Source organism: Cylas formicarius, unplaced genomic scaffold, assembly GCF_029955315.1.
Source record: "Cylas formicarius isolate icCylForm1 unplaced genomic scaffold, icCylForm1.1 PGA_scaffold_9__14_contigs__length_23061073, whole genome shotgun sequence".
Classification (NCBI taxonomy): Eukaryota; Metazoa; Arthropoda; class Insecta; order Coleoptera; family Brentidae; genus Cylas; species Cylas formicarius.
In genome coordinates this window covers 14,589,739-14,611,255 of record NW_026844365.1, presented here as the reverse complement: position 1 = coordinate 14,611,255, position 21,517 = coordinate 14,589,739, and the positions used below count along the sequence as shown (strand labels likewise).

At 43.2% G+C, this 21,517-nt stretch overlaps 1 protein-coding gene across 5 annotated transcripts in view; it reads right to left on the bottom strand.

Moving 5' to 3' along the window:
- The window catches only part of LOC132707240 (triple functional domain protein), a 322,048-nt gene that overhangs the window by 9,850 nt on the left and 290,681 nt on the right, over positions 1 to 21,517 (bottom strand). For 4 of the 5 annotated variants that reach the window (XM_060679012.1, XM_060679011.1, XM_060679013.1 and 1 more), the window contains 7 exons: positions 20,968 to 21,085; positions 13,248 to 13,499; positions 11,716 to 11,799; positions 3,446 to 3,846; positions 2,998 to 3,385; positions 2,741 to 2,938; positions 896 to 1,140 (listed from right to left, as the gene is read on the bottom strand). In XM_060679012.1, the coding sequence (XP_060534995.1) occupies positions 896 to 1,140; positions 2,741 to 2,938; positions 2,998 to 3,385; positions 3,446 to 3,846; positions 11,716 to 11,799; positions 13,248 to 13,499; positions 20,968 to 21,085 (1,686 nt within the window). The remainder of the gene's footprint in view (positions 1 to 895; positions 1,141 to 2,740; positions 2,939 to 2,997; positions 3,386 to 3,445; positions 3,847 to 11,715; positions 11,800 to 13,247; positions 13,500 to 20,967; positions 21,086 to 21,517) is intronic. The other variant, XM_060679010.1, reaches the window with a different exon arrangement.

Below are 21,517 nucleotides of genomic sequence, written 5' to 3'. Positions count from 1 at the left end.
CTTCGGGATCTGAGTGATGCGGTTACTTGATTTTATAAGGAAAATGATAAAATAAAGATTTTCATTTGCTATTTCCCTTGATCCGCGACTCAAGGCGTCATTGGATGTTAAATGAAGAGATAGCGAGAAATTTAAGTTACTGGATAACTAGAGAACGACGAGAGCGTCGGTCAGCCTCGGATTGGAATGTCTTAACTGGTGCAGCTTAAAAAAAATGGCCGAGAATTTAAAACGCAGAGTCTTGTAAAATTCGAGGCTGCCACTATAAAAAATACTGGTCGGTGCCTCTGTCGGTGTGCGCTTGCGTATAATTTTGGCAAGCCTGGTTGCTGTTCGAATAACCACGAAGTGACGAGTAGAAAAGTTTGCGTTCTCCTCCCCCCTCCCAAATAAAAAAGAACTGTGCCCTACAACACGTTTACAATAATAACAAAGAGACCTTTTTGCGTGTATTAATAAGTGGTATCGTACATTTAGTAGTATGGAAAAACATCGTATTGAAAACGAAACGGTTACACCTAAACAAATCATCACTTTATATAGGATAGGATTTTATATTTTTTCTCTATTTTGATTGGAAACAGACCATTCGGTTAGTTTTTTGTCCTTTTTCCGTCGTATCCAATTATCTCGATCGTATCACAATTGTTTCTTGTTCACTTTTATTTTACAACTCGTGCGAGCGCGGGCCCGGAACTGATTCACCCTTGCTATCACAGAAAATTAACATTCTATATACAAAATGTGTCACCAATATACAACGGAAGCGGTATAAGTGTGATTTGCCTATATTCCGAGCCCGCTCTCTTTTACATATGTTAGTTACTACTCCTGGTCCGAAGCAACCCCTTCTCACACTCTCCCCAAGTCCAAGTAGGCAAGCTGTCATACTCACGCCTCTTTGGTCAACTCCTTCTGGTAAGCGATCGGACTCTGGATAGCTTTAAGGAAATCGCGTTGAGTTTGGAGTATATTTCGTATCGTCATCAGCCACTGGTCTTGCAGATCGTCAGTCGTCGCCGAACACACAAAGCCTACAGAATTCTTCACCGGCTGATCCGTTAAGCAGTTGTGGTTCTTGGGGTCGGTCGACGTTAGGACGAAGCAGTCTTCTTTTGTTTCGAGGGTCATCTTGTTCACCTGGGAGAGGGAACAGTCAAATTCGTTGGGTTTACCTTTTATGCTGCCAACCACAGACTAAATAATCATAGACTAACTGGTGAAGATCCTTATTTCTCTGGGAGTAAAAAAATATCTGCATGGTGAACATTTAATAAGTATGCATAATATGAACTCTGCCGTTTAATTTTGCTGACAGATAATAAATCAAAAAAGGCAGATAAATACATAAAATGAAGACTAAGTGATTGTGTGCCATACCGGGGCGGTAAATTTTCAGCATTGAAGTGGAAGTTTAAGTTTACTCAGTCTTTGCGGAAATCGGTATGGATTAACCAATAACAAAAGACAGATTTTTACACAGGCTGTATAGAATCCAAATTTTAAAAAATATTTTTTTTATTGCAAAGGCCATGGTACAAAATATAACGTTATAAAAATATTTTACATAAAAACTTTTTAGTTTTTCAGGTGGCTGACGAGAAAGCAAGGGCTTACATACTGGTGGCGAGGAGACCCTACCGGACCTTTGCACTAAGGTATGCGAACAAAAGCCTGTCGGTAAATCTGACAAGAATGGAGCCACTTCTGTTCAGAAACAAAAAGGAAACAAGGCGCCATCCTCCATTGCCATGCTCTTAAATATATGGCGTTGGGGCCGGTTAGGACCGTGAAGTGTGTGGGGATGACCCTAGATTCTAAGCTCTCTTAAGCGGATCATGGCAATGAAACAAACCACTCATCACTTATGCTGCCTATCTCCCGGTGGTGCTCAATTGAAAGACATAGCATCAGGGCGGCTCTGGACCGAGTTTAGAGGTTAATTTACACCTTAGGATGGGAGTGGAAGGGAAGGTTTGAGACACTATTCGAACTCCCCATGAAAGGAACACTGCAAGTTAAGAAGGTACCATGGTACACAATAGCACAGGACAGCTCCAATTCATTGAGTCCAAAAAACTACCAAATCGCCCCACAAAAGAAACACTGCCACTTCAAAAGGCACCTTTACATCATCCTGAACGACGGCAGCACATGTAGGCTGTGTTTAGACGAGCACAAAATTCCAATTGATCATATAACCAGCTGCGCACCACTAGTGGGCAGTCGGGGCAACTAGTAGCTCAATTCATTGAGCCCGAGAAACTACCAAGACTACCATTTAAGAAGGCACTTTTATACCATGGTGGACAACGACAGCACAGGTAGGTAGGCTGCGCTTAACAATCCAATTTCAATTAATTTTGTAATCAGTTGTGATTGGATATATAGCTTTATTCGGTGTTTCGCATCCATGGTCTATATGAGGCTGGTTTATGTTAATTACAGTACTTTTGCTTTTGTGAATGCTTTCCAATGTTGAATATTCAGGAGCTTACTATCTTGGAACAAGGGTTCAGCTTATTTAAAAAAAGATATTTTGATAAACTGTTTTTGTGACGTATATGCAATTATTCCATACGTAAACTATGCCTCTACAAGTGTCTGCAACTGTTTAATGTCCACAAATATAGAGACTTTCTTTTCAAGCCTCTGAGTCTAATAGTCTTTATACGAATGTCTTAGTTAACGATCCAGTTTAGTATCAAGATACTTCAAAAAAGTTAATGTATGTGCTTACCTGTATGTGCGCTTTGTAGATGTATTGCGGACTCGTAAATTGCGTCTTCTTCCCGACGACCTCCGAAAATATGATACTCTGTTCGAACAAGAAGACCTGCAATTCCTTGTTTTTGCCCACAACCGTTTGCCCTGGCAAATCCGACACTACGAGCGGCCCATGAAGCAACAGTTTTCCTTGCGCGGTTATTTTACCAGCCTGAAACGATCGACAAAAATAAGTTTCCTGTTTCCGTTTCTAAATCAACACGATCTAACCTCAAACCCTTGCAACCTTCCGACGTCCATCATATCGTTGGCGTTCTTGGGCACGACCACCATTATCTTGTAAGCGGCCCTAAGAGGTTCGATTTCTTCCGCCACCCCGGCTCGTTCCGTATACTTAAGGATATCTTTTAGCAGGAGTTGGTATTTCATTATTCTTTGGACGGGTTTGATGAGCAGGTCGCACAGTTGAAGCTTGTGGCCTAATTTCACTCTGAGTTCTTCGAAATACGTGTCCAAATGTTCGGCCACTATGTACTCGGATATGGGCTTATTCTTACAGTAAATGACGTACATTTGGAGTTTTCGTTCGTACCTTCTGAAAAGCTGCGCTAATTCGATCGGGTTCTCTAGGGAGGATTTGAGATTTTTGAGGAAATGACTGAAACAAAACGCGCGAGTTCAACCTTTGACGTCTTCGCACCTAAAATCGCGAACTTACTTTTTGTGCCACTCATATATAGCTTCGATATTTCCAAACACGATCTTGTCTTTGCCTTCTCTCAAGTCTTCGGGCATAGGGATCTCGCATTCGGAATCCCTCATCGTCGCGATATAACCGTCAACCACCAAGGATAAATCCCTGACGTACGCCTCTTCCGTATCCACCAGTTCCTTCAACACGAACCTCCTTTTTTTCAAAAAACTTTCTATTTTCTTCGCGTCAGCGTTTTCCACCTGCTTGTCGCTTTCGTCTCCGCTGAACGCCATAGATGCAGCCTCCGTCGACGAGCACTGAGCCAGCAATTCTTTCTGGGAATCCAAACTGAACTCGGACAGCGCTTCCGAAGACTTCGTGTCCCGGTGTAACGAGTTTCTTTCTTGGTTTTCAGAATGTTGCTCCTGAAATCAGTTTACCGTTATTTTTACATCGCCGTAAAACGAAGCAAGTGGAAGAGTCGAACAATTTCGATATGCGATACGTATCACATGCATCGTCGAACTACTGACTAGCATGCAGTAACAGTATGGCTCAAAAGTTTCACAAACTTAGAACATCTGTCTTTCTACTCTCTCTTTTCCATTTTGTAGTACTAGTGTAGAGTAATAAAATGAAAAAATTCGACAGGTTCTGCTTAATATCGGCGTGGGCCATGGGCCATGGACAGTAAACTTTTCGCAATCAAATGATTATAGACTTTGTCTTCATTTTTGTCTCTCTGATTTCCCTTCGTACCTGATATTTTGCCCGTTAATAACTAAAAAAAGTTGTATGGACAACTGTTAAAAATATGGATTTTGCCTGGGAAAAGCATAAAAGCACTTGTTTGGAAATCAATGAAATTGTTTGCTGACAAAATACTTGAGAAGTATAAAGCAGTAATATTCTTATATCTTCAAGAAAGTGGATTAACGACAGTTATATACTACCAATTATGTGACGAGACAAAACTTTTATGAAAGGCCCTGGTAACGAATATTAAGGTGTCTTCTGGGAGGGACTATAATAATAATCGTCCGTATTGGAAGTCGATCCAATAATTACAACGTTAAGAGGAGAAAACAGTATTTGATTAATAATTAGTTTAAGTATTCATTGGGTTAATATGTCCTCTGTGGTTGAGCAATCCATGAGGCGCGTCCCCCGGGTGGCGGATGGGGGAGCCCAGGCCCTGACGGGCCTGGGTGGCTGGGAATAAGGAGGCTTGAGGAGGTAAAAATCCAATAGGGCTGACAAATAACCAGTCGTGGACCAGCTCACCCTGCCCAGCTGTCGTGTCGTGGCTAAGGGCCTGCACAGGGTATAACGGTGCCAACTGGCTTGTAGTCGGTTGATAAACCAGGCGTCGGGGCCGGCTCGACGAGTGGGCACGCGACGCGGGGGGTCTGAGTGAGCTTCACCACTTGGACCAAGAGGAGTAAACCTCAATAAAAATCCTAAATCCTACGGTGGGTGGTCGGGCCTAGGGGATGCATGGCTGAATATAAGATCAGTCTCTACCGATCCCAACCCCGAGGCACCGGGCGCACCTCGGGGAAGGAAGCCTTACCTCTGCATGCGGGGCTCTGCAGAGGTGGACCGTTATGTTTCCCTAGCTACTCGTGGGACCTTTATGGAATCAAAAATGAAATGCGAAGTAATGAAGAAGGAGGAGGGGACCCAGGGGGGCTCCAGCAAGCAGGGGCGTCCTCAGGAAGGCCCCCTCCAAGGGCGATCCGAACAGGATCCCCAGGTCGCCAGCGGGGTGGAGGGCTCGGTACAAACCGGGAACACCACCTCGATGACACACCGCCCCAGACATAGGAGTGGGGCAGAAAAAAGGAGGGCGAAGAAGAATAGACTCGCGGTGACGGTTTCGGAACCGCAGACGGGCTCTCTTCCGGCGCCCAGGAATCCTGCCACGCCGTCAACGGAGGGTTCCATAGGGGGCACACCGGAAACGGCAGGCGGGAAGCGGAAAAGAAAAATGGGAGAGACCACCCAGGTTGGGGCACCTGCCGGGGGTCGGCGGCTGACACGTGGCCCGGCGAAAGCTAGGCCCGGGAAAGGCGGGCCGTCCCGGGGGGGCTCTGAGAGGGGGCTCGGTCCTATGCACAAGCGGAGGCGGGGGGGCCTGAACTGGTGGTGGGCCTCAGAGGACAGGAAACTGACCTGTCTTCCGAGAACCTGCTGCGGTTCATAGGGTTTCTTAACCTCCGCATAAGCATGTATATCATGCAGGGGGGGCAATACACCCCTCCCCGGATACGCTCGGTTAGGCTGTGGAGGAGCCACATCCTGATCGAGATGATGGATGAAGAAACCAGGGAGTGGGTTCGCAGGGAGCTGATTAAAGTCAGGCCCTGGGGGCTCGCAAACCTGGTGGAGGTCGATCCGGAAGGATTGAGACTGAGAAGGGCGGCGATATGGATTCCGGGCCTGGGGGCGGGTGTCTCGAATGAGGCACTAGTCCGCTGCCTGGCAGCTCAGAATGGCCTAGATTGCCGTGCCTGGAGGGTCTGGCAGAGGACGGAGGATGTAAGGGGCACAAGGTTGTTGGTGGGCGTGGACGAGAAATCGGCAAGCGCCATCACGGCTAAGGGCTCACTGCTCTTCTGCCTGGCGACACAGGTAAAAGTGAACCTGGCGGCGCCGAGGCCGCAGGGGGATGAGGTGGCCGCGGGGGGCTCACGCGAGGAGGGCTTGTCCATGGAGGTTGGCGGGCCTGTCGGAGAGGCGGCGCCCACGGCTTCTGTGGAGGAGACCTCCGGAGGGCCCTCCGAGGAAGCGAGAACCGAGGAGGTATCTCAGATGGAAGTTGACCGGGGAATCCCATCAGGGTCCACCAGTCAGGAAGCGGAAGCGGAGGGAGGTGCTACCTCGGGCTCGGATTCGGGCTGAGGCTAGCATCGTGACCCGCAGGTGGTATTCCCGCAATAACATCTTCACGGGGATATTACAGATTAACCTGCAACACAGCAGGGCTGCAACGGCCCACTTATGCAGGAAAATTTCGGAGAGCGGTACATCTATTGTACTGATCCAAGAGCCCTGGATTGTAAAATCAAGGGTTAGGGGCTTATCTCTGGGAGGATCGATGCTGCATAGTGTCGACTCCTTAGAGGGCGGTCCCAGGGCCTGTATTCTAACCATGGGGCTGGAGGCCTTTTTCCTAAGGGACAAGGCGTCCAGGGACCTGGTTCCAATTCTGGTCAGATCCCCCACTCGGGACGGCATGAGGGAGGTAGTGGTCGCCTCTGCGTACTTTCCAGGCGACCGCAGCTGTCCTCCGCAGGAGATCAGTGACTTGGTCTCCTACTGCGACGGGTCGGAGCTCGGTCATAGATTTAACACTTTGTACCAGGGCTCTGCTCCCGGAAATAACTGGGTGGTGTGTCTGTGGGGAAGACTCTATGTCGGACCATAGACACATCACCTTTGGGTTGGAGATGGGTGTTCGGGAACCTGTTAGATTTAGGAACCCCCGGGCAACAAACTGGGAACTCTATAGAGAGCAACTCGCTTGGCGCCTAGGGGGCTTACCAAGGAAACACCGCACAATGGAGGAGATTGACGAGGCCGCCGACCGAGTCAGCTCCGCTATGATGCGGACGTTCGAGAATACTTGCCCTGAGACAGAGGAGCATAGGGCGGGAAGGACTCCTTGGTGGAGCTCTTCCCTGGAGCGTCTCAGGAGGAAAGTGCGGAGGCTGTTCAATACAGCGAGGAGCAGCAGCCAAGGTGCGGACTGGGATCTCTATAGGGAGGTCCGCAGACAGTACAAAAAAGAACCACGGGCATCACAGAGGAGGGCCTGGAGGGGCTACTGCGACGGAGTAATGAATACCCCGGACGCGGTTAGGCTCCTTAGGGTACTCAGAAGTGACCCTGCGGGAAGACTGGGGGTGGTCCGCAGGACCGGCGGTGGCTACACAGCGGGACCAGCGGACACACTACAACAGTTGCTGAACACGCACTTCCCAGGGTCCGCTGATCCGGACACAGGGGGGAATATTGAAGCCGGGGGTCGTCTTGGAGGCGACTACGCCACGGCAAGGAGGGTGGTTACCCATAGTAGGCTGAGGTGGGCTATTGACAGCTTTGGCCCCTTCAAGTCGGCGGGCGGGGATGGAGTATTTCCGGCTCTGCTGCAAAGGGACGGAGGTCTCCTGACCAGCCCGCTGATGGACCTGTTCAGGGCCTCCATTGCGAGGGGGTACGTGCCCGAGCTGTGGAGACACAGCAGGGTGGTGTTCATTCCCAAGGTAGGGAAGAGTGACTACACAGACCCGAAGTCGTACCGGCCTGTTTGCCTCACCAGCTTCATTATGAAAACTCTGGAGAGACTGGTGGACCGGTATCTGAGGGACTGGGTGGAGCTGGAGGCCCCTTTAGAGCCAGCTCAGCATGCGTACCGAATTGGCGGGTCTGTGGGCTCAGCTCTTCACCATCTGACTTCCAGGTTGGAGGAGGGTATGGGCTCGGGACGGCTGTCGGTGTGCGTGTTCGCTGACATCGAAGGGGCTTTCAATAACACGGCCCTGTACTCGATCTGCAGGGCGGTTTAGAGTACTGGAGTGGGGACGGCCATTGTAAGGTGGATCCGCTCCATGCTAACCGACAGGAGGGTCGAGGAAAGACTGGGTGGGGAGCAGGTCTCCATCGGTTCATCACGGGGTTGTCCACAGGGTGGGGTCTTGTCCCCGTTCCTGTGGTGCCTAGTGGTGAACGAGATATTGCATATTCTGAGGGAAGAACACGGGGTCTATGCTCAGGCATATGCAGACGACCTTGTGATAATGACGCAGGGGACGGACGTGAGGAGGATGCAGGGGCTCCTGAACGGGGCATTGGCAAGATTCTCACAATGGTGCCTGGACAGCAAGTTGGCTGTCAATCCACCAATGGCAAGGTGGAGATGGTCATCTTCACTAGGAAAAGGAAGATGGAGTGCAACCTCAACATTTAGATGGATGGGGTGCCTCTTTCTGCAAGCGGAAGTGTCAAGTACTTGGGCGTATGGTTGGACTCTAAGTTGACCTTCCAGGAACTTATAAGATCAAGGACCAGGTCGGCCTTTGGAGTTCTGTGGGCGTGCCGGAGAGCGGTAGGGGGCACTTGGGGCCTGGGGCCGAAGATCATGCAGTGGATCTACTGTACCATAGTGGTGCCTATGCTCACGCATAGGGCAGTGGCATGGTAGCCGGGGACCAAAAGAGCGGGAGCAAGGCTAGTTCTTGACAGACTGCAGAGATTGGCTTGCCTCTGCATAACGGGCGCCATGAGAACAGCGCCCACGAGGGCCCTGGAGGCTCTGGTGGGGCTGCCCTCTCTGGCGGATAGGGTGCAGATGGAGGCGGCCAGGACAGGAGGCTGGCGAGCTGCGGGCTCTGGAGGGAGGGAACCTTCAATCGGGGTCCGTACGACATTTTAGAGGGCTGTCGCGGGGATCGCGGAGTCATGGGCATGCCGAGTGACGTCATGATCCCGAGATGACCTTCTTTGATAAATTGACCTTGCTCTTTCCATCAAGGGAAGATTGGAGAGAGGGCAGAGTCGACTCCTGGGATGGACTTGTCTGGTACACGGACGGGTCCAGAATGGGAGATCTGGCCGGAGCTGGAGCGTACTGCGAGACAACGGGATCAAGCTTGTCGGTCCCTCTGGGTCAGTACTGCACTGTGTTTCAGGCCGAAATTTTCGTTTTATTGATGGCGGCCAGAGAGGTGCTTCGGCTCAACTACGGAAGCAGGAGAGTCTTCTTCTGCTCGGATACTAGGGCTGCACTCATGGCGCTGAAGTCAGTGCGTACGCGCTCCTTGTTGATAAAGGAGTGCAAAGGGGTACTGAGGAGGGTGGCTGAGGAGAGAAAGGTCACGTTGGTCTGGGTCCCGGGTCACACCGGTGTTCGGGGCAATGAGGCAGCGGACGCCTTAGCCAGGGAGGGCTCCTCGCATAGGCATATAGGGCCAGAGCCCCGCTTGGGGATCGCCCCGTGTGTGAGGCGGGGACCTCTCGAAGCCTGGGCGAGAGACCGGGCCGCGGGGGGCTGGAGCGTTGCTCAGGGAATGAGACAGGCGAGGCTTATGATGGATGGGCCCGCCCTTCCTCGGACCAGGGAGCTGCTTAGACTGACCAGGAGGGAGTGTAGAGCACTAACAGGGGCCTACACAGGACATTGCAGGCTTAGGGGGCATCTCTGCTTGCTAGGCATTGGAGACGACCCGGAGTGTAGGTGGTGCATGGAAGGGGAGGAGACCCCGTATCATCTGCTCACCGAGTGCCCTGCCTTGACATGGGCAAGATTGGGAGTCTTCGGAACGGCCCTGATCGATCCGGACTCAGTGCACGGTATTGGGCTAAAGGAGTTGCTGACCTTCTACAGGAGGGGCGGCATTCTGGACGCCCTCTAGAGCGGCCTGGGGGCACATGGTGCTGGTGGCCTAAGTGCTTGGACGCCCGCGAGGGCGCCCCCCCTTTAATACCAATACCAATACCAATTGGGTTAATATGTTCGTTCTCTTCTATTTTGCGATCCCTCTCCCCTTCAACCGGATCATTTTCCCCGAAATGTTTCTTTTTCTTTCTTGCCTTTCTCACGATTGAGTAATATTTCTTGTTCCGCCCAGCTATTCGTCTCTGCCCGTCTGGCTCGCTCTCTCTCTCCTTTTCAATTTCTGTTTTCTTCCCTTTTACCCGGCCTCTCTCGTTCTGCTATTTCTTCATCAGTCTCTCATCTTCTTCTCAGGCTCACCCATCCACCGTCTCCCTTCCGATAACTTCTGACCCTCCCCTTCCAATCTCTGCCCGACTCGCTCCTCCTCTTCTCTCTTTCCTTACTCTGTCTTTAGATTTTTCCTGTTTTTCTCTGTACTTCTCTTTCTTATTCGTCTCTCCAGGTCTCACTGGCTCTCACTTTTCCGGTCAATTTCTGTTTTCTCCTCTTTTATCTGATCTCTCTCGTTCCTCCTACTATCTCTCAATCAGTCTCTCACCTCCTCTGGGTCACTCACCCACCGTCTCCTTTCCGATAACTTCATACCCTCCCCGTCCAATCTATGTCCGACTCGCCCCTCCTCTTCTCTCTTTCCCACTCTGTCTCTAGATGTATCTTATTGTTTCTCTCTATACTTCTCTGTCTTTTTCGCCTCTGCGGGCTCGCTCGCACTCTCTTTCCCGGTCAATTTCTGTTTTTCTCCGTTTTCCCTGGCCTTTCTTGTTCCCCCTGCTTTCTCTCTATCAGACTCTTACCTCCTTCTCAGGGTCACTCACCCACCACTCTCCCTTCCGATAACTTCTTACCCTCCCCTTCCAATCTCTGTCCGGCTCACTCCTCCTCTTCTCTCTTTCCTACTCTCTCTCTAGATTTGTGTTACTGTTCCTCTTATTCGTCTCTCCCGGTTTCGCTCGCTCTCACTTTCCCGGTCAATTTCTGTTTTCTCCCCTTTCATCGACCTTTCTTGTACGTCCTGATATCTCTCAATCAGTCTCTCATCTCCTTCTCAGGGCACCCACCTTCCGATAACTTGTGTGACCTTCCCCTTCAATTTCTGTCCGACTCGCTCCTCTTCTTCTCTCTTTCGCACTCTGTCTCTAGATTTATCTTACTGTTTCCTCTATACTTCGCATGAGCTCATTATCAACATTAGCCAAAACATTCAAACAGTTGGAGTAACAATCGAGTTAGATAGGTGAAGCTGAACGTCAGATTTATTAATATTCGAAAACTTCGAATTCAATGCTCAAATTTAAATTGCCAAGGTTGGGATTGGAATTTCGCCGTTCAACCTGCAGATGGCGCAGTAAATAAGGAGTGATGTAAGCTCTTCCATAAGCTTTCCCAAGTTTAAAATTTTACAGTTAAACGACTAGAACCAGACGTGTAAATAATCAAGCTAATAAACATTACATAGTTACATACTAACGAAACTGATAAAATGTATTTGATACATTAACGGTAAGTCATTGAAAACAAATCAAATGAGCCATACTGCACGTGCAATATCTCTAAAAAGATCTACAGAGAGCGAATGGGAGTGCAGGAGAAGGTCAAAGGTGGTCAAAGGTGGCATAGCACGCTAGATATCATGCGAAAGTGTGAAGAAAAGAAAACGAACCGACTGTGTTCAAGAAAATGATTTTAAACTTTACCACTTTATTTGCACTCTCGGTTTGTTTTCTGTCAAGTAATATCTGAACGACCATGCGTATGCACACGGGTAACAAAACTTGTGCGATGCGAAACAGAAAAAAAAGACTACGGAAACGCATTCATCGCAAAATATTCGCACCATTCTTTCCTTAACGATCTGTTCGATCTCGGCCAGATCAGCGGATGTCGCGCCCTCTAGCGATTTTATAGTAAGGCTAGATACCTGCAGGTTCGGAAAAGAAGAAATAAACATAGTTGAAATCAGCAGATTTAAGGGAAAATGAATGTTAAATGTTATACAGCGCAGACATAATAAGGGTAAGAGCAATAATGTTTTGGAATGATGATAGTGTGCGTGTACGTTACCTAATGCTATAATATGTTTTATATTTAAGCGATTAATCCCTCCTTGTCCATCTTTAAATTATCATAAGTAAACAACACATATGAATAATAAAAAAAGCAGTTGTAAGAGAATACAATTGTTTAAGCATTATATACAACAAGGTCCTATTTAAATTTAAAGTTTAACGGCTGGTTTGCCAAGAGCAACGTAACTTTGAAACCCGAATGCTTATATTTTTGACAGCCTATATAAAGACTTTAAAATGTAAATTTCTAGTTATAATTAGTGCATATAATAAAAACATGATGAGCTTTACGGGGAGATAAAGGAAGACTTGGTGCTGTCTAATGGACAGTACTACAGTACTACATCCGCATACTGCATTGCTAAACACTTCAGAAGTCAAAGCCCAACTAGAGAACGTTGTCCATCAATAATGGCAGAAATAATTCTAGTACATAGAAGACTCAAAAAATATAGGACGTAGAAAATATGAACCCAGGATGAAAATAAAATTGAAACAGAGATCACCGCACTAGAACACTGTTCAAAAGAAATAAAGACGAAACAACGGCAATAACACCTATGCATCAACCCGGGAAGGTTCGCAAGATTGGACCAAAAACTGGGTTAAATCCATTGTAAAATCAGCCATAAAAAAAGGACAGGAAGGGAATCCCCATAATAGTTCCTCAGAAGTCTATGGTTCAAATTTACAGCAGACCTGTTAACTGTAAAAGAAAGGTCGTTAAGATCTATTGACCACTGCCAACTTAACAGGGAACGAAGTCTCAAGGGGTGGAAGGAATCACGTAACGCAGATTCTGCCTATAAGAGGATGCCTATCGAGATTACGTTTTCATCTACTACGTGTAACCAAACCAGAGACAACACCAATTAGCCACTATCGAATCTGCGGAGTCTAATTAGAGAAAAGAACTGGGCTTACTTGGTAGACCAAAATTTCAGAAAAGAGAATATAAGCATTAACGGGTAAACTTTATTCCGTCTCTAAACTAAAGGACCTTACCACATCATAATATATTTCAATCAAAATGTATCGAGTATTTCAAAACTGTTCCCATAAATACATATTTTCGTTCCATAGTAAGATTATGACTTGTATATTGCTTTAAATGCAAATACTCAACTGCAATTTTTAGTGCTAGAGAAGTACAATAATTAGAACTGAGAATCACCTGTTATAATACATGTAGTCAAGTGTTACTCAGAAACAACGAATTACCTAGAGAAACATGTCACGAATAATTTTAAAAAATTAAATGAATGAATCGACGGTTTTAAGAAAAGAGCAAATCCCTCACCCTCTTGCACGGATTATCATCCATCTCTGAAACTCCTGGCACACCCGGGGGCGGTGACGTTACCAGGATAGGTTCCTGAATGGGTTTCATCGGCGGCGGCAATTCGCACTCCTCGTCCACGTCTTCACCGCCGTTTGTGATTTCCGCCCCCAACGACTTCGCGCCCTTCAAGCTATGGTTCGACCTCTCGTCGTCTTCTTCGCCCTCCGACACGGAAGATTTGTTGTTGCCCATTTCGGCCGCTGACGGTACCTGAAACAAAGTCCCTCCGTTGAAATCAGGTTTCGTTCAAAAGTTACCAATCATATATTATGGTTGTTGACTCAAATAATATTATACACAACATTTAGAACATATTTTATAGGCTCTTGGATGCCGCTGGTTGATTTGATATTATACCCTAGTTAGGTAACCGGATATTAGATCTGTTGTGTACCGTGCGTTCAATTTATCTTGATGATATTTTAATTGGCTGTAACTTCTTTGTTTTTAGAGATATCGATCAATATACTTGGGAACAATGATTTCGAAAATCAAGCATTGCTCAGATGAATTTAAAAGAAGGTTGGCCATCGCTTAGATCCTTACGCATCTGAATCGAGGCCTTGGATTTATGCGTATACTTAGGGTATCAAAAACCGAATACAGACCGAATGCGTTCATACTTCAATAATGAAAAATCACAAGTCATCATTATTTCGATATTTATAGCTAAATAGTCCAAGATAGAAAAATTAAGAGTAAAATCCAGCAGTGCCTCTAAACCTTCAAGAGGGTAACGGGATAGAGAGAGTTACACCGAGCGTAATGGTTCTGCGAAGTTATTTATACATTATATATTATATAAATATACATGCAGCAATGATTTTGTGATGTCTAGTGTGTGGAATATGCTTTTCTTACTACCCAATGTCCTACATCAATTTTAACAAGTGAGAAATACGGATTATAACCTGAAAGTAACATCTCCAAGAATATATAATACACTTTTACTCGATGTAGGTGATGTACAGAGGAGCATTAGGCAAGTCATGGGTAAAATATATAAAAATCTGCGACCAAAATTATGAATCGAAAACCATGTGCACCCTGTTGTGGTGGATGCGATAAAAATTGTTCCAAGCAAATGCTGAAAAACAAAACTAAACACAAAAGCCACCATTGTGATTTTGAAAACAGTTTCAGGACTTTGTACAGTGCGTTCAATTTATCTTGATAACATTTTAATTAGCTGTAACTTTTTTGTTTTTAGAGATATCAAGGTAAACAAAAAAACAAAATGTGGGGTTAGTAGCCAAGTTTTTTTCCAAGTGACGTATAAAACAAAACACTATCAATTTTCTGACATGTAAGCCTACATCATATTTTTTAATGGAACATGCTGTATATGTGTTTAATAGAATGTCTTATTCAGATCACAATTATGTAACACACTCTATATGTTAGTTCACGCGTTTTTGACAAATCGGCAAAAATGAGAAATTTTTATATAATTTCAAAGAGCGCCCTGAGTGACAAAAATATGTTTATGTTGGACATATTATTAAAAATTATTGTCCAAGCCATTATTGTTAAAATAGTTTTTCGCAAATTGAGCATCCGTGCTTCAAGTATACTTTCTGAATAATAAAAATGCAACCGCAGCTCCTTGTTTTTATATTAAACTTGATCCAGACCGCCGAGCTCTTTCAAAACAGATATTTCCAAGGCAGGCAAAGAAATTATTAATAATTAATTAAATGCTAAAAAGCTATTCCAGAATCATAATTTTTTAAATGAAGAAAAGAAAACATATTAAGATTCTATGAAGCACATAGAGTTTCCTCTATTACTAGAGTATATGAAGAAACAGGTATTTCTCGGGGATCAATCCCCTCAGTTTTGAAAGAATATAAACTAAATGCAGAACAATGTTGAACGAGGATGCAGTTTTGTTTGGATTTTTTAACATACATAATGAGAACATAATGAGAATAATAATTTTTTGAAAAACATTATATGGAGTGATGAAAGTTCGTTCACTACAAGTGTTACAATAGACAAGATATGCGATAATGGTCTTTAAATAATCCTACATAAATGCCCGAAATAAAAGCCCAATAAATTAAGGTATGGTGTGGTGTCATAGATGGGCATATTTTGGGTCCGATATTTGTAGATCAAAAGTTAACTGGAGATTATAATTTGCAACTCTGAACAATATATAGAAGATATAGATATATAGATATATATAGAAGATTTATCCCGAAATATATCAGCGCTGATTATAAGGCAGCGAGACGGTGCCCCTCCACACAATGTTATACAAGTTAAAAATTTTCTTAACATGGAATATCCCAGAGGTTAACTATGGATTGACCAGCCAACAGCCCCGACTTAACTTTAATGGACTTTTTCTTTTGAGAACACATAAAAAATCACGTGCGAAGAACTTGTAATAATGTCGTGGAACTTCGGCAAAAGATTTCAGAGGCAATAAATCAGTTAAGAGACACGTTACTAAACGCAAGACATCATACAATGAGTGTATGAGAAATGTGTTCCGGAAAATGGTGGTATTTAGTATAGTTAAAGATTTTTTACTTTAGTGTGTCTTGTCATTTTTAGTGGTTTTGTTCTACTTTAATTTGTAAATAATTATTGTTGTTGCAGTCGGTCACAGCACCCTTTGCAATTATATAAAAATTTCCTATTGTTACAGATTTGTCAAAAACGAGTGGACTAAAATATAAAGTGTGTTACATCATTGTAATCGGTATAAGATATTTTATTAAACACATATAGAGCGTATTCCATTAAAAAATATATGATGTAGGCTTGTATGCCAGAAAATTGACTGAAACTAACTCTATATTTTGCTCTTTTTTGTTTAACTTGATATATCTAAAAATAAAAAAGTTACAACCCATTAAAACGTTATCAAGATAAATTGAACACACAGTGCATGTTCTTAAATTTTCAAAGAAAAAACAGTAATTTCGTGCACGCAATAAGGAAAATATGGAGCCTGAATATAAACATGGCCTCCCACCTATTTTAGTCAACCTTTACGCAGAGTTCAGTGTAGATAAAATGACGTTTGAGGGTTTTACCAAGATTAAATATAAAAGAATTCCCAAACTATTGTAAATCCCGTCATCCAACTGATTTTCATTACCCGCTTTGTGACAAATTGTCCGCCAAATTATTTAGTAACTGAGACTTTCTTATGTCGGGTTGAGGTCGATCAGAAAACCTCACCGAAATTACTCACGTGATGAATCAGCGATGACAAGCGCCTCAATAATTTGACCCTCATTTCGCACAAAAATATCGAAACCCGACCAAACAAAAAGGTCCACACCAAACGGCAAATTTTCGCGTCCCGAATTAAACTCGCCACAAAACAAATGAACTTAATTTCAAAGCCTACTGCTAATTCATCGTCTCGAACTGTGGTTCGCGTTTAGCATATATCGGATAAAACGTCTGGTGATTCACAGAGCGGAGTGGGTCTCGAAAATACCGCAAATTCGACGGCAGAGTCGAGGCCCCCCTCTCGATTTTATATAAATATAAAAATATTCCATAGAAATATATTTATTACACGCTGGACGCGAAAATCGGGCGCCATATTATAAATAAATATCCGTGTTTTTAGATTTCGGGAAAAACAATGCGGACGATTTTCCGTTTCAATGAAAATTGACATTGCCAATACAGGGTGTTTCAAAAAACATGCACAATTAACAATACCCCCGAGACTAAACTTTTTAATATAAAGTTTATTTCTAAAGGTGCAGAGTGATAAAACATCATTAGATATGGAAAGGGACCAACAAATACCTCATTATTTGTCATTGAATTCATTACAAAAGTATACAGAAATTAAATTATAAAAAATCATAATACCCCTCATAATAATTAACGAGTGGATAGTCAGATCGATCAAAAAGTCAAGATCCCGCATTTTCTTCTCATCTTTAATAACATTCTGGACTATTTTCCGCCAGTTCTTTAGTATCACTTCTTCAATGGTTTGATCAAACAGGAGCTTTGAATCACGTGTTGTTTTGGTACAAAAACTTTCGCTTGCGCTCATAGAAATTCTATAGAATTTAGTGCGTAATGATATGTGAATGCGTAGTGAATGATTGCTTGCGTTATCCGTAACTACTAAATGAATGAATGAGAAGATACTTCACCAAACAGTTTTTTAGAATTTCATATGATGTCCTCTCTCTTTGATTGTTGAGTTCTTTATGTTTATGCATTTGCTGTAGAAACTTTATATTCGTATTATGTTCCCATTTGTGGCTCCCTTCATGGTTTAATTCTTGCATCAATACAATAGAACTGGGAAGAGGTAACAGTAACGTTTTTTGGTGCGCACTTCAAGGGAAGGTTTTGGTTTGTCAGAAGTGCCCTAGTGTTGTTCAGAGCTTTCGGTGCCAGGTGCCAGCAGTGTGGTCAGGTATTTTAGAGATGACACCTGTTCAATGATCTCTCCATGAAATCCTAGGGTGGCGTGTCTTGGTGCCTTCGAGAATATCAATAGTATGGTCTTGGACGTATTCATGTATTCTACAATAAGGTCCTGAAATTCTGCCATCTGTCTAGCTAGCTTTTCCGAGAGCTTCGTTTAATACTGCCTTAGAGTAAAGGTTAAATAAGAAGGGGGAAAGTACAAGCGGCATACCGTTTCTTTATACTAGCTCTTCTGGTGTGGACCTTTCGATTCTGACTGTTGCTGCTTATTCGGTTATAATTTCTAGACCTTCTGCTGATAATTTTTTTCAAAGATTGTAGCAAACCTTTTCTGCAGTTCCATGAAAGCTTGGCGGTAAATGGTGATGGTATGTTTGTCTTTTACATATTGCATAAATGGTTTTTTAGGCGGCGAAACACCAGCCGAGAGTTAGCGCCCGTTTTTTGAACCACCTTGTACTGTATCGTAACGTCGACACTTCGATCGATGCTTCTGAAGCTTGTAAAAAAAAAATAAATACATACCGATAATAATAACTAGCTGTTTCGAGAATAATATCGGAAACGATCCTAAAATAATAACCCACTTTTGATTTCTCCGTATTTATAGAGAACTTTAAAATAAAAACTACGTCGAACAAAACGAAAAACGAGGATTCTAACTAAATTTTGTTTTGTTTCTTTACTGCATTAAGAACAGACATCCATGCTGAAAGGCATATTAGGATGAGAAGATGACTACGACAAGCGTTTTGCTGAGTGTAACAAGAATTACGTAACCGCAAAAGCACTTGTGGTTCAAATTTTGTTAACTAACCAAAATGTTGGACTTCCGTAAAATGACTTTCCGTGAGATAGTAATATATTTTAAAAACTGTGCGATAGGTAAACCGCAGAGGCAAGAGGACATCGTAATTAGTTTTATACTTACAGTTTAAAAATTTTTTTTATTATGGTTTTTATTTTTAATATAATAATTATAAGGAAAAGGGTACTTGAAGAATTTGAGTTTCCATTAGATTTTTGGGAAGCTTGCCCTTTCAGTAACGAACAAAAGTCTAACGCTGTGCGTTGTTTTAATAATATCAAATGGAAGAAAAAATTGTTTGCTTAAATACGACAGGATGATTTTTAATTAAAAGTGAAACAAAATATTCGAGACCCTTTTCGAGCACACACGTTACAAAAACTATTAAAATAATCGAATTTTGAATACACGATTAAAAAAAAAAAGCTGATCGATCTCTCTTATTATCAACAATCTAAGGTTTCAAAGGGCATGGATCGATTTCGCATAAATTAAAATTACTCCCAATAAAATTTTCAATATAATTCGCGTCTATTAGAAACGAATAATAATAATAAGTCGTTTTCAGAAAAGTATTCGAATCCCAAAATAATAACCTAATTTTAACTTCTTGGTATCATATATATTATGATAGAGAACATAAAAGAAAAATGATTTCGGGATCTCCAAAATTTAAATTTAATGTAAGTTAAATATAGCTCTACCAAACACTCCATGTTCTCTTTTTCGGTTACCATTTTTCTAGAGCAATAATATCTATTTGTTGGTACATGTGGGCGAAGTATGTATCTTTCCCAAGCATCTGGCAATTGGCAATTACACACCAATTACAAAGTAGGCGTTGCCAAAAAAAAAAAAAATTAATGATTTTTTTTTTGTTAAATGGTAGGTTAGGTTCTACTAAACCATTGAAATCACGGTATGGGTGTGAGTAGGCTACCCATACCCATTAAAGACTTCGATATTAAGACTGTTTGCTCCCTGTTTTGAGCTTAATTTTATAATCAGTTTCATATTAACTAACAACAAGTCTGTAGGGTTATAAATCAAGAGTGTATGTAATCAGAACAAAACCCCAATTTATTTTTTTGTTTATTTTGTTATCTCAGCGTAAACAATTCATTATACGTAAATTCCAAGCGAATTCGGGGTAATTATATATCATCTAACCAACGCAGCCGGGCAGAAGTGGGCGGGTACGTTTCCAGATATTACACGAAAAAACACACGCCGCATGTAATGCGTCAAATATAGTAAGTAGCGTGTCGTATTCGTGCACGCAAATGTAACGTTCTAATTATGTAAAGTGCAACTTTAAACGTCATATTTTTAGTTCTTATTGCATTTATAACACAATCGGCTTCTTGACGACCTAAAATATGCAAGACAAAGCTGAAAATCAATCCTGCGAGCTCTAAATGAGGTTACGGGGTTACCGATTAAGGCGTTCCACAAGGCTCACAAGCAATTCAATCCCTCAAGATTAGTCATTTTGATTATCAAGTTAATAGTTGCGCGGATCTGGCTTAGCAGTAACGTCTAATGAAAATTTTCCTTTTGTGCCCCATATTTGTCAAATTATGAGAAATAGTTACCAATTGATTGGTCTAATCATCGGAAAGTTGCATATTTCAATAACACTGAAAGCATACGTTTGTGCCAAACTAGAGTACTCCTTTGCCACCGTACTAGAGATTCACATTTGGCATATCGAACAGATTCAACGAGGACTCTTGAAATACCGTGCCTAAAAGTATGACGGCGTGCGATCAAGTGCGATGTATGGTATCGCTTGCTGAGAGACGTAAATCTACAGAGCTTCAGCTTCAGCTATTTACAGTTTTTTATTTCTCTAGTATTCTAAACAATTATTAGTTCTTTTCGTTTCCCATAGAGACCTCCATCCAATTACTTATCAGAACTTCTCAGTCAGGGAGTATATACAACTTGCGCGTACATTAGTTAAAGCATTTGAATTAAGTTTACCAACCGATATATCTTAGTGACATATCCAGGAAGTTGTATTTAAGATCACGTACGTATAACACAAAACGACCATCGAAAAGCAATTTGCAATTCCTATTAATTGATCAAAAGTTTAATTTTCTAGTCGTCTGTTTTGGTCGAAATTGTGTTCATTTCATTCGCAGGTTCGGTTCAACTTTGCCCTTTGATGACGTTTCTATTAACACGAATCCGGGTTTATTGAGGTCTATTGTGGGTCATGACAATTTATATTTAAAACGGACCGGGCAATACATCTTTGAACTATAACCACTTATCAGGTAACAGAAGAACTTGTAAGTTAGTAAGTGACCCACTAGCGGTATCTGGAATAGAAGACTTATGTTCTAAACCAATTGCACAATCCGCTTAAACTTGACTCTCAATTATTGTCGGTTACCGCATAAGTAGAAGACATGGTCTTACGTTGAAGGAGCTTACCTTAATTCTTTTATCCGATCCAGTCTTCTTGAGTGGCGGCCTCGTATCCAAGGGGGTCGAGCCTTTATCCACTTTGCCTTGCGACAGTTTACGTAACGGCGGCGGCAGCCATTTTCTTCTGGAAATAAAGAACAGGATCATAACAACCGCACTTACACGTTCGACATATTGTGGACAGTATAAAGTTGTGACGTTGTGGTCTCGGACCGGCGATCAACGCCGGGCATCGAGATGCACTGAAAACCACCGCTAATGCACAAAGGCTTGACGCCGGCAGATTATCCGATGCCTATTGGTGGTCGTTTTGATAGGTATCTCGGTCAGGTCAGGTTTTTATTTTGTCGTCCTGATATGTTTTGTACGAGCCTAACTTCTAACTAAATCTTTTATAACAGATTAACAGTAAATACAAAGTCTTGGATGGAATTGGAAACTTTAAACAAGTAGTGGTAAAACGTCCACTCTTCAAAGTTTTGGAAAAATTATCGGGAAACATAAAGAATACAATCCTAATGTTGTGTTGTGCAAAGTCATCAGTAAAGAAAACATG